This window comes from Schistocerca americana, chromosome 2 (assembly GCF_021461395.2).
Source record: "Schistocerca americana isolate TAMUIC-IGC-003095 chromosome 2, iqSchAmer2.1, whole genome shotgun sequence".
Classification (NCBI taxonomy): domain Eukaryota; kingdom Metazoa; phylum Arthropoda; class Insecta; order Orthoptera; family Acrididae; genus Schistocerca; species Schistocerca americana.
Window position 1 is genome coordinate 576,694,067 of NC_060120.1, and position 14,469 is coordinate 576,708,535.

General features: G+C 40.0%; 1 protein-coding gene across 1 annotated transcript in view; it reads right to left on the reverse strand.

Annotated features, from left to right (window-relative positions):
* LOC124591202 (TATA-binding protein-associated factor 172) overlaps window positions 1-14,469 on the reverse strand; it is a 294,467-nt gene that overhangs the window by 267,720 nt on the left and 12,278 nt on the right. The window contains exon 6 of the mRNA XM_047131715.1: window positions 185-472. Within this exon, the coding sequence (XP_046987671.1) occupies window positions 185-472 (288 nt within the window). The remainder of the gene's footprint in view (window positions 1-184; window positions 473-14,469) is intronic.

Genomic DNA, 14,469 nt, shown 5'->3' on the forward strand with positions numbered 1-14,469 from the left:
ATTACACAGTCTTTAATTTGTTAGTCCCTATCTCTACTTCTCATAATATTCCTTCAGCTTTACCAAAACATGTAGTAAAACACAAAAGTGCCACAAAGTTCTAAGAGACATTAATCATGCTTGAAGAGCGTAATGAAATTGGGCAACATTTCTCCAACAAAAAAACTTCATAAGTTACACTCACATCAACTCCCCAACCACCTGCTCCATCTGGAGTACTTTCCACGTGGTTGTGAGAGGTCACCGACAATATATCATCTTGACCTGTGTCTTCTATTTTAATCTTCTTTCTTTCTGGTTCTTCTACAGAAATGCTAACTGTACTCGTTTCTTCTTGACTCTGTGTACTAGTATCACGTGACCTTTGCTTGGTCATTTGCTGACGGGCCAGGCGGCGAGCACGATTCATTTCACGGGAACTCATTCCTTCTACCTGTGAAAGCTCTTGTTGCACTACTTCTCCAACAGATTTCTGGAAAAAAAATTGTCTTCTTACAACAAAACAACCACAGAAAAATAAAAATCAGACCTTTATATGCATTATGACTGTAAAAGCAAATTGAATATAACCATTGCCAATATTACGGTAATGACAATAATTGTGTGAAACACAGGGGGTCATTAAGGCAGGAGACCACAACTAATTATTAACTGAAAACTTCAACAATCATAGGCGTGAGATGCATAAAATACATATATATTGTAGAAAAGCATTACACTCAGAAATAAGAAAATATAACAACTAAAATACTGGGTGAATAATAAAATGACAGTATGTGGTAAGATAACCTCTCGCTCTAAGTAGAAAACAATCAATTAAAAGAGAAATTAAATGGTTGGAGTGTAAACTGCCACCGATATTATAAGAGACAGAGTATATGACGACCCTACTCCTTCCTCTTTCAATATGTCAGTTGTATTTTGTGAAAAAAAAATTTAAGTTTATCGCTTAGCATCACACAGGGTGTGTGTTATATTACTGCAGCTACCACCGGTTCAGCCATGTAAAGCATTTATGAGCAGGCTTTGCTTTCTGAAATTGTGATTGTTGTTTAGGGCATGCACTTGACATACACTATGTGATCAATAGTATCTGGACACTTAGGTGAAAATAACTTATAAGTTTGTGGTGCCCTCCATCGGTAATGCTGGAATTCAATACGGTGTTGGTCCATCCTTAGCCTTCATGACAGCTTCCACTCTCACAGGCATACGTTCAATCAGGTGCTGGAAGGTTTCTTGGGGAAGAGCAGCCCATTCTTCACGGAGTGCTACACAGAGGAGAGGTACTGATGTCAGTCGGTGAGGCCTGGCATGAAGTCACTGTGCCAAAACATCCCAAAGGTGTTCTATAAGATTCAGGTCAGGACTCTGTGCATACCAGTCCATTACAGGGATGGTATTGTCACGTAACCACTCTACCACAGGTCGTGCATCATGAACAGGTGCTCGAACATGTTGAAAGAAGCAATAGCCAACCCCAAATTGTTCTTCAACAGTGGGAAGCAAGAAGGTGGTTAAAACATCAATGTAGGCCTGTGCTGTGATAGTGCCACACAAAACAAGCACCCCTCCACAAAAACACGACCACACCATAACACCACCACCTCCGAATTTTACTATTGGCACTACACATGCTGGCAGACGACGTTCACCGGGCATTTGCCATACCCACACCCTGCCGTCGGATCGCCACATTGTGCACCATTATTCATCAATCCAGACTTCTTCCACTGTTCAATCATCCAATATTTACGCTCCTTACACCAAGCGAGGCATCAATGACATTTACAGGCATTATGTGTGGCTTATGAGCAGCCGCTCTACTATGAAATCCAAGTTTTCTCACCTCCCGCCTAACTGTCATACTTGCAGTGGATCCTGATGCAGTTTGGAATTCCTGTGTGATGGTCTGGATAGATGTCTCTCTATTACACATTATGACCCTCTCCAACTGCTGGCAGTCTCTGTCAGTCAACAGACGAAGTCAGCCTGTACGCTTTTGTGCTGTACGTGTCCCTTAAGTTTCCACTTCACTATCACACAGGAAACAGTGGACCTAGGGATGTTTAGGAGTGCGGAAATCTTGCATACAGTCTTATGACGTGTGACACCCAATCAACCGACCATGTTCGAAGTCCATGAGTTCCGCGGAGCGCCCCATTCTGCTCTCTCAAGTTGTCTAATGACTACTGAGGTCACTGATTTGGAGTACCTGGCAGTAGGTGGCAGCAAAATGCACCTAATATGAAAAATGTGTGCTTTGGGGGGTGTCCGGATACTTTTGACCACACAGTGTAGCATTGTAGTACTGAGTGGGCAGTTGCAGTAGTGAGTATGAATCAGTTGGCTGCTCTCGCAGATGTGTTCACAATAGACGTTCTTCAAATAATATACTTGGGATAATTATTCAAACTGTGTTCCCAAGTTACTGATCACAGTCACTATTACTGATTGGCTGCACTCGTATGAAATACACATGTTTGGAAGTAATGAATTCAGGTTAATTACTTGTGCTGCTTTCTGAAGGTTTTAAAGTTCCAGTGTGAAACAATTAACGTTGTACTGTGGCATAAAGGATTTTGCTAAACTGAGTGTAGTTGAACTGGTTTGAAATGAGTAATACCGTCATAATAAATCATTAGTCCATTCTGTCAGTAATTTATCGATCGAACATTTCATTGTTCCTTTCCTAAAACAAAATTACCAGCAACAGAAAGTTGATAATTGGCCATCTGAGTGGAGACGAGTAATGCAACCAGTTGTGTTATACATAGAGACTGGTGTCAAAGATGTTGCATCATACAACAATCTGCAGATCCGGAGCCCAATCACCAATGTCAATGTATAGTGACTGAATTTGGAATTTACAGTGGCACTTTGATTTTTCAAACAATTTTGGACAGGAAAAAAGACACAGACAATGAATTACTATCTGAATTATAACTCTGTGTGTGTGTGTGTGTGTGTGTGTGTGTGTGTGTGTGAGTGGGCGCGCGCGCGCGCCCATATAAGCTAGTCAAAGTTAGAACTGTCATGTATTTGACAAGGAAGGCAATGTCAACCAAGTTAATTTTAACATGAAAGTTCTTAATAGGTCAGTAGCACCAGCAGAAATCAAACTGTAGAGGAAACTGAAAATGAAAGTTCAAACTTGAACAGACACATTGAATTGAGAGAGGCAGGAGTAGCCAACAATTGTGATGATAATGTAGGAAGGGAAGATGTGGTAAAACAACAACAACAACAACAACAATAATAATAATTATTATTATTATTATAATAAACTATGGCAGATAATAAAAAATTGAGTGCAGATTTGAACAAAGAACTAGATGATAATGAGAAAATGGTGAGATGTTTGATGGCTGATAACAAAAGGTCGAATCAACAAACGAAGGCAAGTAATCTAAAATTGGGAGTAAATTTTAACAAAATACACTACTGGCCACTAAAATTACTACACCAAGAAGAAATGCAGATGATAAACGGGTATTCATGGGACAAATATATTATACTAGAACTGACATGTGATTACATTTTCACGCAATTTGGGTGCATAGATCCTGAGAAATCAGTACCCAGAACAACCACCTCTGGCCGTAATAACGGCCTTGGTACGCCTGGGCATTGAGTCAAACAGAGCTTGGATGACATGTACAGGTACAGCTGCTCATGCAGCTTCAACACGATACCACAGTTTATCAAGAGTAGTGACTGGCGTATTGTGACGAGCCAGTTGCTTGGCCACCATTGACCAGACGTTTTCAATTGGTGAGAGATCTGGAGAATGTGCTGGCCAGGGCAGCAGTCAAACATTTTCTGTATCCAGAAAGGCCCCTACGGGACCTGCAACATGCGGTTGTGCATTATCCTGCTGACATGTAGGGTTTCGCAGGGATCGAATGAAGGGTAGAGCCACGAGTCGTAACACATCTGAAATGTAAAGTCCACTGTTCAAAGTGCCGTCAATGCGAACAAGAGGTGAGCGAGATGTGTAACCAATGGCACCCCATACCATCACGCCGGGTGATACGCCAGTATGGCGATGATGAATACGCGCTTCCAATGTGCGTTCACCGCGATGTCGCCAAACATGGATGCAACCATCACGATGCTGTAAACAGAACCTGGATTCATCCGAAAAAATGACATTTTGTCATTCGTGCACCCAGTTGAGTACACCATTGCAGGCGCTCCTGTCTATGATGCAGAGTCAAGGGTAACCGCAGACATTGTCTCCGAGCTGATAGCCCATGCTGCTGCAAACATCGTCGAACCGTTCGTGCAGATGGTTGTTGTCCTGCAAACGTCCCCATCTGGGTACTCAGGGATCGAGACGTGGCTGCACGATCCGTTACAGCCATGCGGATAAGATGCCTGTCATCTTGACTGCTAGTGATACGAGGCCATTGGGATCCAGCACGGCGTTCCGTATTACCCTCCTGAACCAACCGAGTCCATATTCTGCTAACAGTGATTGGATCTCTACCAACGCAAGCAGCAATGTCGCGATACGATAAACCGCAATCGCGGTAGGCTACAATCCGACTTTTATCAAAGTCGGAAACATAATGGTACCCATTTCTCCTCCTTACACGAGGCATCACAGCAACGTTTCATCGGGCAATGCCGGTCAACTGCTGTTTGTGTATGAGAAATCGGTTGGAAATTTTCCTCCTGTCAGCAAGTTGTAGGTGGCTCCACTGGCGCCAACCTTGTGTGAATGCTCTGAAACACTAATCATTTGCATATGACAGCATCTTCTTCCTGTCAGTTAAATTTTGCGTCTTTAGCATGTCATCTTCATGGTGTAGCAATTTGAATGGCCAGTAGTGTAGATAATCATGAGATTCAGGATAAGTTCAATAATTTAAGAATGAATGTTTTGAGTCGATGCACAACAATCTGAATTCCAGCATGAGGTTAAGACACATTGCTAAGCAGACAGAAGCGCACGGGACCAAAATACAAGCCCAAGTAAACTCACAATAGGAAATTGTTAAACTAGATCTAATGGGCAGTATAGTAAGGGAATAGTGAAGTAGTTCATGTGAAAATAAGTGCAAACAAAATAAAAATTATTTGATTACAGTAGTATCAGGTGTGCAATAGTCATATTCAAATTTAGAATCGAAAGCACATGAGCTGGAAAAGAACACTGAAAGATGTAAAAATCTGCAACATGTGAGCTGATACGAACATAATTCGCCAACAAGTTAATGCGAGAAAATCACGGTGCGGGCTATTGTACAATCATTATTGTCAATAATCTGCTCATTCAAAGAGAATTTAAGGAATCGGGCACACACAAACAATTACATCCAACTAATTTCATGATACAATTTAGAGTTGCATTCATGTGAATTCAGAACAAGTCAGAAAAAAATATTTGGGAACGACATGAGTGCATGTACTAGAACATGGGGAAACTGTGTGTATGTGTGTGTGTGTGTGTGTGTGTGTGTGTGTGTGTGTGTGCGTGATCAATATACTATATTTGTTTGCTTTGAAAATGTGTTTCTCCACAAGGATTGGTTACAAGAGAAACTGTGAAGCATAAAAAGAAAAATTATTTTCGATGCACAACTTTAATTGTGGCAAAGGGTCAATGTGCATCTTCCTTCAAAAATACTGAAAATCGAATGGTTATACAGAACATCCCATCAGCGATGATTATCTGATTATAATTTTGATTAAGTATTTGCTGTGGAAAGTACGAAGGCAGTGGGCATCATGTAACATTCAATGATTTCTGTGAGGTATTACGAGTCATTGACCCTTTAGAAGACACATCAAACGCAATCAATACTTTCAATTATACAAAGCACCATGGCAAGATAAATTTGAGCACCTGTCATGGAGTCAGCAAAACAATAATTAAACAAGATACAATTATGAACGAACAGATGACCTTTCGCAGAGTTATGCGCAGAATGATGATTGTTTTAGAAATGATGAAAGAGGTAAAATGATTTTGAAAGGCAGAACCAAAGAGCAGTGCAAGAGAGAAGATTTCGGGCTCAATGAACTCTTGAGAGATGGATAACAGATACTGATAAAATGAGCGAACACCAGTAAACTGAATGTAGTTTCAGATGAGAACCACTCCGGCACATGTTAACAATTTAATGTGTTGTCTCCAACAGTACAAATGATTAGATGTGATACTGAAAACATTAAAGGTGAACTAGTAAAACATCAAACAATGGAAAATCCAGGATGGAATATAACAATACAAGAGAAGGAAAGTTGCTATTCACCATATAGCGGAGATGCTGAGCCGCGATACGCGCAATAAAAAGATTCACACAAACACAGCTTTCGGCCATCATAGCCTTTGTCAGCAATAGACACACATACAAACACGCACTCACGCAAGTGGAAATAGCACACACATCTACAGTCTCAGAGAGCTGAAACTACACTGCGAGCAGCAGCACCAGTGCATGGTGGGAGCGGCGACTGAGTGGGGGTAAGGAGGAGGCTGGGGCAGGGAGGGGGAGGGATAGTATGGTGGGAGTGACGGACAGTGAAGTGTTGCAGTTTAGACAGAGGGTAGGAGAGAAGGTGCGGAGGGGGCAGGGGGTAAGTAGCGGAAAGGAGAGAAATAAAAATAAAAGAAATTAAAAGACTGGGTGTGGCGGTGAAATGATGGCTGTGTAGTGCTGGAATAGGAACAGGGAGGGGGCTGGATGAGTGAGGACAGTGACTAACGAAGGTTGAGGCCAGGAGGGTTACGGGAGCGTAGTTATGTATTGCAGGAAAAGTTCCCACCTGCGCAATTCAGAAAAGCTGGTGTTGGTGAAGGTGAACTAGTAATGGACAAAGTACAAACTGCAATGACACTTTAATTTCAGTGATTGAACTTTGTGTAAATAGTCATAAAATTACAGCTGCCTTAGACCCTGAAAGTGATGCTACCACAATATCTAGCAATTTATACAAACAGTTTTAGTGTTTCTGATAAGAATGAGGAATTGGAAGTCGACTTCATTAGCTTCATCAGAGAAGAAGTAGTTTCTGCAGGTTTAGAAGTTAGAATTATTAAGAAGATAAATAGATCATGGGATAGAAGCAGCAGATTACATGTAGGATTATACGTCCATGGTGAGAGGAGAGAAAAATCAGGAGTTCATGTGAAAAATTAGGGAAAAATTGACAGTTTGAGCAATTTGCAAATGTCCTAGAGAGAAGAATTGCATGCAAGCATGCAGAGAGAGTATCCAACAAACCCGATACCATTAAATAAAATAATCTATTTTTGAAAATATACTATAACTGAATAGACAAAAAAACTTAAACATGGACTGATGAAAGAACGTCAATGTCAAAATGAAGCTTGACCACAGGAACTGTTAAGAACGAAATATTATCTGATCTACTAGCTATAAAAGAAGCTGTAGAAAATAAAATCAAGTTTATAATAGAAAACGATGTAATTGAGAGACAGACTGTGAATATTGCAATCCTATACACAGAGTAATATAATGGACTTTGGTATTACATCAAATGGAGGCTGTTCAGTTTAAACATTTCAAGTGCAGCATTTGTTTGAGCTCTGGATGTGATTCTACGGAGAAGCTTTTGTAGAATGTAATACACTATGGAGATGATAATTTGGTTGTATCTACTCCATGGGAAAAACACAGAGACAGGCTGGATAGTTCAGATTACACTAAAATCGGCTGGACTCACCTCCAGTCGGCTAAAACTGGAATTCATGAAGAAGATACAATGTTTAAAGAATGTCATATCATCAGCAAGAACTGAACCAGACCTGAAGAAATTAGAAGCAATTTGAAATTTTCTGTTACCAATCTGTAAAAAAACAACTTCAATCATATCTCTGCTTCTGTGAATACAACTGATATTTTATTAAATAACACTGTAATAAATTAAAAAGAATTTTTCCTGGACATGACAGATAGCCTTGTCACAGTGGTAACACTTGTTTCCGTCAGATCACCAATGCTAAGAACTGTTGGGCTTGACTAGCACTTGGATGGGTGACCGTCTGGGTCTATAGAGCACTGTTGACAAGTGGGGTGCACTCTCCCCTTGTGAAGCCAACTGAGGAGCTACTTGATTGAGAAGTAGTGACAACTCTGGTCACGAAAACTGAGAAAAGCTGGAAGAGCGGTGTGTTGACCCCACGCCCCTCCATATCTGCATCCAGTGACACCTATTGGCTGAGGATGACAAGGTAGTCAACTGGTACCACTAGGTCTTCTGAGGCTTGTTCGGACAGAGTTTCTGAACGTGGAGTACTGATCAAGAGGAAGGTGCTTGATGAGATCAAGAAGCAACTCGTAAGTGATCCACTACTGCAGATGCCAGCTCTTAAAAACATTTTACCTTGGAACAGACATGAGTGAATTTGGTTTGGCACTGCATCCATTTATATGAAATAATCATTAGGAAAATCACATGATAGTGTTTTCAAGCTGAGTTCTGTCAGCTTGAGACAGGAAATGGAGTACGACAGCGCATGAAGCGTTCGCGATTGTGGAGGGCTTGGACCAGTTCCATTATTTTCTGCATGTACAGCACATCATTGTATGGAGAGATCATCTAACATTATTCTTCTCACCTCAGTGCACATTCATTACGTAATCAGCTTGCTAGATGGGCCCTTGCTTTACAGGAATTTGACTTTGAAATCCAATATATTTCTACTGAAACAAATGTGGTACCTGATGCTTTATCACAGCATCTGCCAAATTTAAAACATATTTTCACCAACACTTCAAAGAAATCAAGACCAATTTTATAAGAGGTGTGAACAGTGTGTCAAAAATCCATAAGTTCCTACATTACACCAAGGCACAGCAGGTGGCAGATGTAATTTTAAAAATGATCATCGTAATGTATCAAGAAAATTTGGCAACCTAATTCATGATGACATCTTATACCGCAGAAATGCCCAAGTCAAAATTGCGATGGCTTTGCATGCCAAAATATAATACTGATGATTTGATTAAATATATAAATATATACACACAGTTTTCCACATTTTGGTCTGAAGAAATGCTTACTTTTATTTATTTATTTCATGTTCCGTAGATCCAGTTAGTGAGTTAATCACAAGGCTATGGAACATGTCAAATTGTACAGGTTTCAATTTAAACTTACAATAAATACAAGCGCAATTCAATGCCAAATTGTACATAGTTTGCATAAGACATACTATAAGCACAGTAATAGATAAAATGTCAGCTAGATAACATAACAACCATTTAACAGAAAACGGAGTTTCAAATAAAGGTAAAAGATAAGAGCACAAAGTTAAATCAGATATTAGGCCTACAAGAGTAAATACAGGTACAGCCAATTTGTTGTTACAAAAAGTGTGCTAATGCTCAAATGCACAATAAAATCAATTGAACTACTTCTAGACACAATAAGTTTAGTGATGGTATACATTTTCTTTCAGATATTCATCCACAGTATAAAAAGATTTCTCAGTCAGGCAATCTTTGAGAACTTGCTTAAATTTTGACAGTTCTGTATGAACACATTTGATATTTAGTGGTAGAGCATTGAACAGCTTAATGCTGGAGTAGTAAACTCCTTTTTGTTCCAGAGTGAGACGTTTCATTTCGAAATGTAGATTGTTTTTGTTTCTGGTGTTATAGCCATGGAATTTACTGTTGTCTTGGTAGATAGAATAATTTTTGCACACAAAGGTCAGCAAGGAAAAAATATACTGTGAGGCAGTTGTTAGGATGCCTATCTTCCGAAACAAGTGCCTGCAAGAATGTCTTTGATGGATTCCACACATTATTCTGATTGCTTTTTTTTTGGAAGGTGAAAACTTTTTTTGCAAGTGATTGGTTCCCCCAGAATATGATAGCATATGACATCAATGAGTGGAAGTAGCCAAAGTAGGCAACCTTAATGGCGTCAACTTCAGCCACTGAAGAAATTACCCGTAATGCAAATGTTGCCGAGCTAAGTTTTTTACATAGATGAAGAATGTGAACTGACCAATTACATTTGCTGTCTATGTAAGCACCCAGGAATTTTGTATCTTCAACCTTCTGTATTGGTTGATCTCTACATTTTATGTTAATTACATCAAGATTAATTTGTGATGTATGGAACCTCATATAATGAGTTTTATCTGCATTGAGTGAGAGACAATTTAAGATGTCATTAAAAATAGTATTTGTAGTTTGTTCAAGATCGTGATCTATCAAATCGTCAATTAGAATTGTGGTATCATCAGCAAACAGGGTAAATTTGCTGTTTGTCTCGGAACAAAGCAATGTCTTCAAGAACAGGTGACCTTTAATACCGTGTCTTGGCTAGTACGAAGAGATACAAAAGAATGTGATTTATGCAAGCGTACCAAGGTGTCTACAACACAATATAAAGGATAAATGAACAATATTCTCCCACAAACAGGCTAAGTCATTGCTTTCGATGTTTTTTGACCGCTTCCTAAATCTCGCGGAAACTTCTCACGGAGCTCATTTAGTGGAATTACAGCAGAACCCCACTTTTACGATTATCAAGCAGCTTTAAAGAATAGTGTAAAACAAAGTAAAATGTAAAATATGGGCAATAACTTTTTAAACAGTAAAAGTAACATATGTGATACCCCATCTTGCATTTTCATAGTTTGTTTGATATATGTACATAATAGGCATCAAAATAATAGCAAGGGGGCTGTTTTTTATCCATCACTAGATGTGCCCTATGGTGTTATCCACAGCTAAAAAGTTATTTACAAAGAAATATTAATGCAGAAACTAACTATACACACATATGCACCATCGAAAAAGTTCTCTCTTGGAGATATTGAGATGCAAGCCACACATGGGCCAGTAAAGTGCATGACACACACACACACACACACACACACACACACACACACACACACACAATGAGAGAGAGAGAGAGAGAGAGAGAGAGAGAGAGAGAGAGAGATATGATGCAAGAAGTTGACAGAATACATTGCTCACAACTCATTCGTTTATTTAACAGAAAAAAATTACACAACTAAGTAGTGAATTACAAAATGTGCCAGGAAAGGAAGTAAATTACTTCATTGCTATTTGCGATGTATCGAGCACAGAAAAGATCATAATTGTCTTCGTGTGTGCAGAGGGCCAGAAATCTACTATAATACATCTCTGTAAACAATGTACTAATACTTCTTATTTTCTGCATATATGTAGAGGTTGCTGGCTCTCAACACATGCAAGCAGCCAACGTACATCTGTCTGTGCAAAAAACATGGTGTGCCCAGATGAATACCTGCCACTATTTATTTATAGTGATTGAGATAGCCACTTTCAAAGAGAACTGCTAAAGTTTGAATTAGAAAGGCAAATTTGTTGGGATGATAGGAATTTGTGGTGTCAAAATTGTCTCCGTTGGCTCCAAATCCAGTAGTTACGTTGCCCATCCCACGGGAACAGTGATCCCCCCCCTCAGAATAAAAGGTACCATAGCCTATGTGTTTATTCAGGATGAAGGCTATCTCCCAGTCCAATGTTCATCCAAATCCATCCAGCCACTTCAGTGTGAAGGAGTAACAAACATACTAACTCAACAAAGAAAGAAAATAAGCAAACAATTTTGTACTTGTTTTCTTAAATTATGTTCTCAAGCTGTAACATTTCATTTCACAGTGTGTATAATTCACATGCCTGCTAATTTAGAATCATTTAATATTTAGCTATTGTTTGTTTCCTATCTACTGGGGCCCTTTGTTACTTGTTACTTTCTCACTGAAACTTCATTTTGCCATTAATTTCCAGGTTAAATTTATTTTTTGAGGGCCAGGGATGTGAAAGAGTCCTATATCCTCTCATGTTGGTATATTTATTACATTTTGAGACATTTTGTAAGTTTATTGCTTAGTGTTACCATAGAGTATGTGTTATATTACTGCAGCTACCGCTGGTTTAGCAATGTCCCGCATTTAAGAGCAAGTTTTGCCTACTGACAATGCTTTCTGAAATTGTAGTAGACATGTAATGTACACGCTTGGTGTAGCACAGCAGTAGCAAGTCGCTGTTATGGTACTGACTCCAAACTGGTCAGCCGCTCTCACTAAATGTGCTTGTATGAGGCATGTGTGTTTGAATGGACTGATCGGGGGGGGGGGGGGGGGGGGGATAAACAAATAAAAAATTAAAAAATATTGCAACACCAAGGTGTTGTGCAACATAAATCATGTGTTTCCACACCTGAAAGTTGTTGTCTATTGCAATTTTGTGGCAGTCGCATAAGCGTGGCACTATCAGGTTTTGAATGAGGTCACGTAATACCACAATGAGAAACCGAATATTCCTTCTGCAATACTGCAGATAGACTTGGTAGTAATGTATACTCTGTACATAACTAGTGGCACAGGTGGTCACGAGAATGTACGGTCGCAAAATGACAGGGCTCCGGGCACCCAGGTGGCACTACCAAGACGGAAGACATTGTGTTCAGTGTATCGCTCTGGTGCATCATCCTGCACCTGCAGCAGATATCTGAGCAGCAATTGGCAACAAAATCATGCAATGAACTGTTACAAATCAGTTATTTCATGGACGGTAACAAGCACTCCATTGACCCCATACCACCGCCATTTGCAATTTCAGTGGCGTCATGTGAGAGGTCGCTAGAGGGCAGGACAGAGGCCTATTGTGTTTTCTGGTGAAAGCTGGTTCTGCCTTGGTACCAATGATGGCCTTGTGTTGGTTAGGAGGAGGGCAGTTGAGGGCATGCAACCAAATTGATTGCAAATGACACGCACTGGACCTATGCGTGGAGTTATGGGTCTGGGGTGCAATTTTGCGCGACGGCAGGAGCACTCTCATGGTTATCTCATGCACCCTGACTGCAAATTTGTGTGTCAATCTGGTGATTTGACCTGTTTTGCTGCCATTAATGAACAGCATTCCAGGGAGTGTTTTCTAGCAGGATAAGAGTCGCCCACATACAGCTGCTAAAACCCAACAAGCTCTACAGTGTTTCAACATGTCGCCTTGGCCTGCTCGATCAACAAATCTGTCTTCCATCAAGCACATATAGGACACAATCAGATGACAACTCCAGCCAATGTTGGCTCACAGTTACATGGGTTGTGACGCCACGAGCCATATTTGGTTCACGTATACATTGTACTGTGGGCCATGTGAGCCATAACTGGCTCACATGCAGAGTTGTGTTTAGAAGCCTCATGAGCCTCATAGTACTCACAGATAGTGCATTCCAACTATGGGTTTAAAAGTGGTGGCTCCACTGAACACACTCATGTTCATAACACTCAATATTTTTGCAGTTGGTAGCCATTGTGATTCTTAACTGCAAATGTCAGAAATATACTTAAAGATGACTCAGCAATTGTTAGTTTTGCTGACTGGTCTTGTGTGCTAGTTGAGGTTACATTTGAATCTTTGATTAGTTTCCTAGTTTGTTATTATGGCCAAAAGAAGACAAAATTTTGAAGAACTTTAGCAGCTAGTGAATGACGCTATGCAAGAGAGCTTATCAAGCTGTAAAAGTGACATTTTTGGTAACACAGACAACTACAATGATTACGAGCCTGATAATAAACATTGTGTTAGAGACCATACAAAGCAACAGAAGCAAATTTGTTGGGATGGGATGACTCTAGTTCGTGGTGTCAAAACTGTCTCCTTTTGGCTCCCAATCCAGTAGTTATGCTGCCCATCCCATGGGAACAGTGACCCCCCCCCCCTCCCCCGTCCCCAAGAATAAAAGGTACCATAGCCTAGGTGTTTATTCAGGATGAAGGCTATCTCCCATTCCAATGTTCATCCAAATCCATCCAGCCACTTCAGTGTGAAGGAGTAACAAACATACTAGCTCGACAAAGAAAGAAAATAAGCAAACAATTTTGTATTTGTTCAGGTTCACTGATGATATCTTCACAATCTGGACTCGAGGCCAAGATACCCTTTCTTCCTTTCTTCAAAACCTCAACACCTTCTCTCCCATCCACTTCACATGGTCTTCCTCAACCCAGCAAGCTACCTTCCTAGATGTTGATCTCCTCCATTCACACTTCTGTCCAAATTAAATCCAAACCAAAAAATCCCTCGCACACAGCCTGGCCATCTGCAGCCACAACAGAATAAATGCCTGATATAATCTACATCCTCAAAAACCAATAGGTCAGTCTTCAGGCCGAATTAGTAACAAATAAGAGGGAAAGTGTTTATCACATAGATAAATTGATAAAAACACCTACATCTATATCCATACTCTGCAAATCACTATGAAGCTCATGGCAAAGGGTATGTCCCGCTGTACCAGTTACTAGGATTTCTTCCCATTCCATTCACGTATACAGTGCAGGAAGAATTATTGTTTGAATGCCTGTGTGTGTGTGCTGTAATCATTCTAATCTTATCAAACAACACTGATGTGAGTGATACACAGGGTGTTTTAGTATATTCCTATAGTAACTAACTTTATTCTAACCCACAACTACTTTAC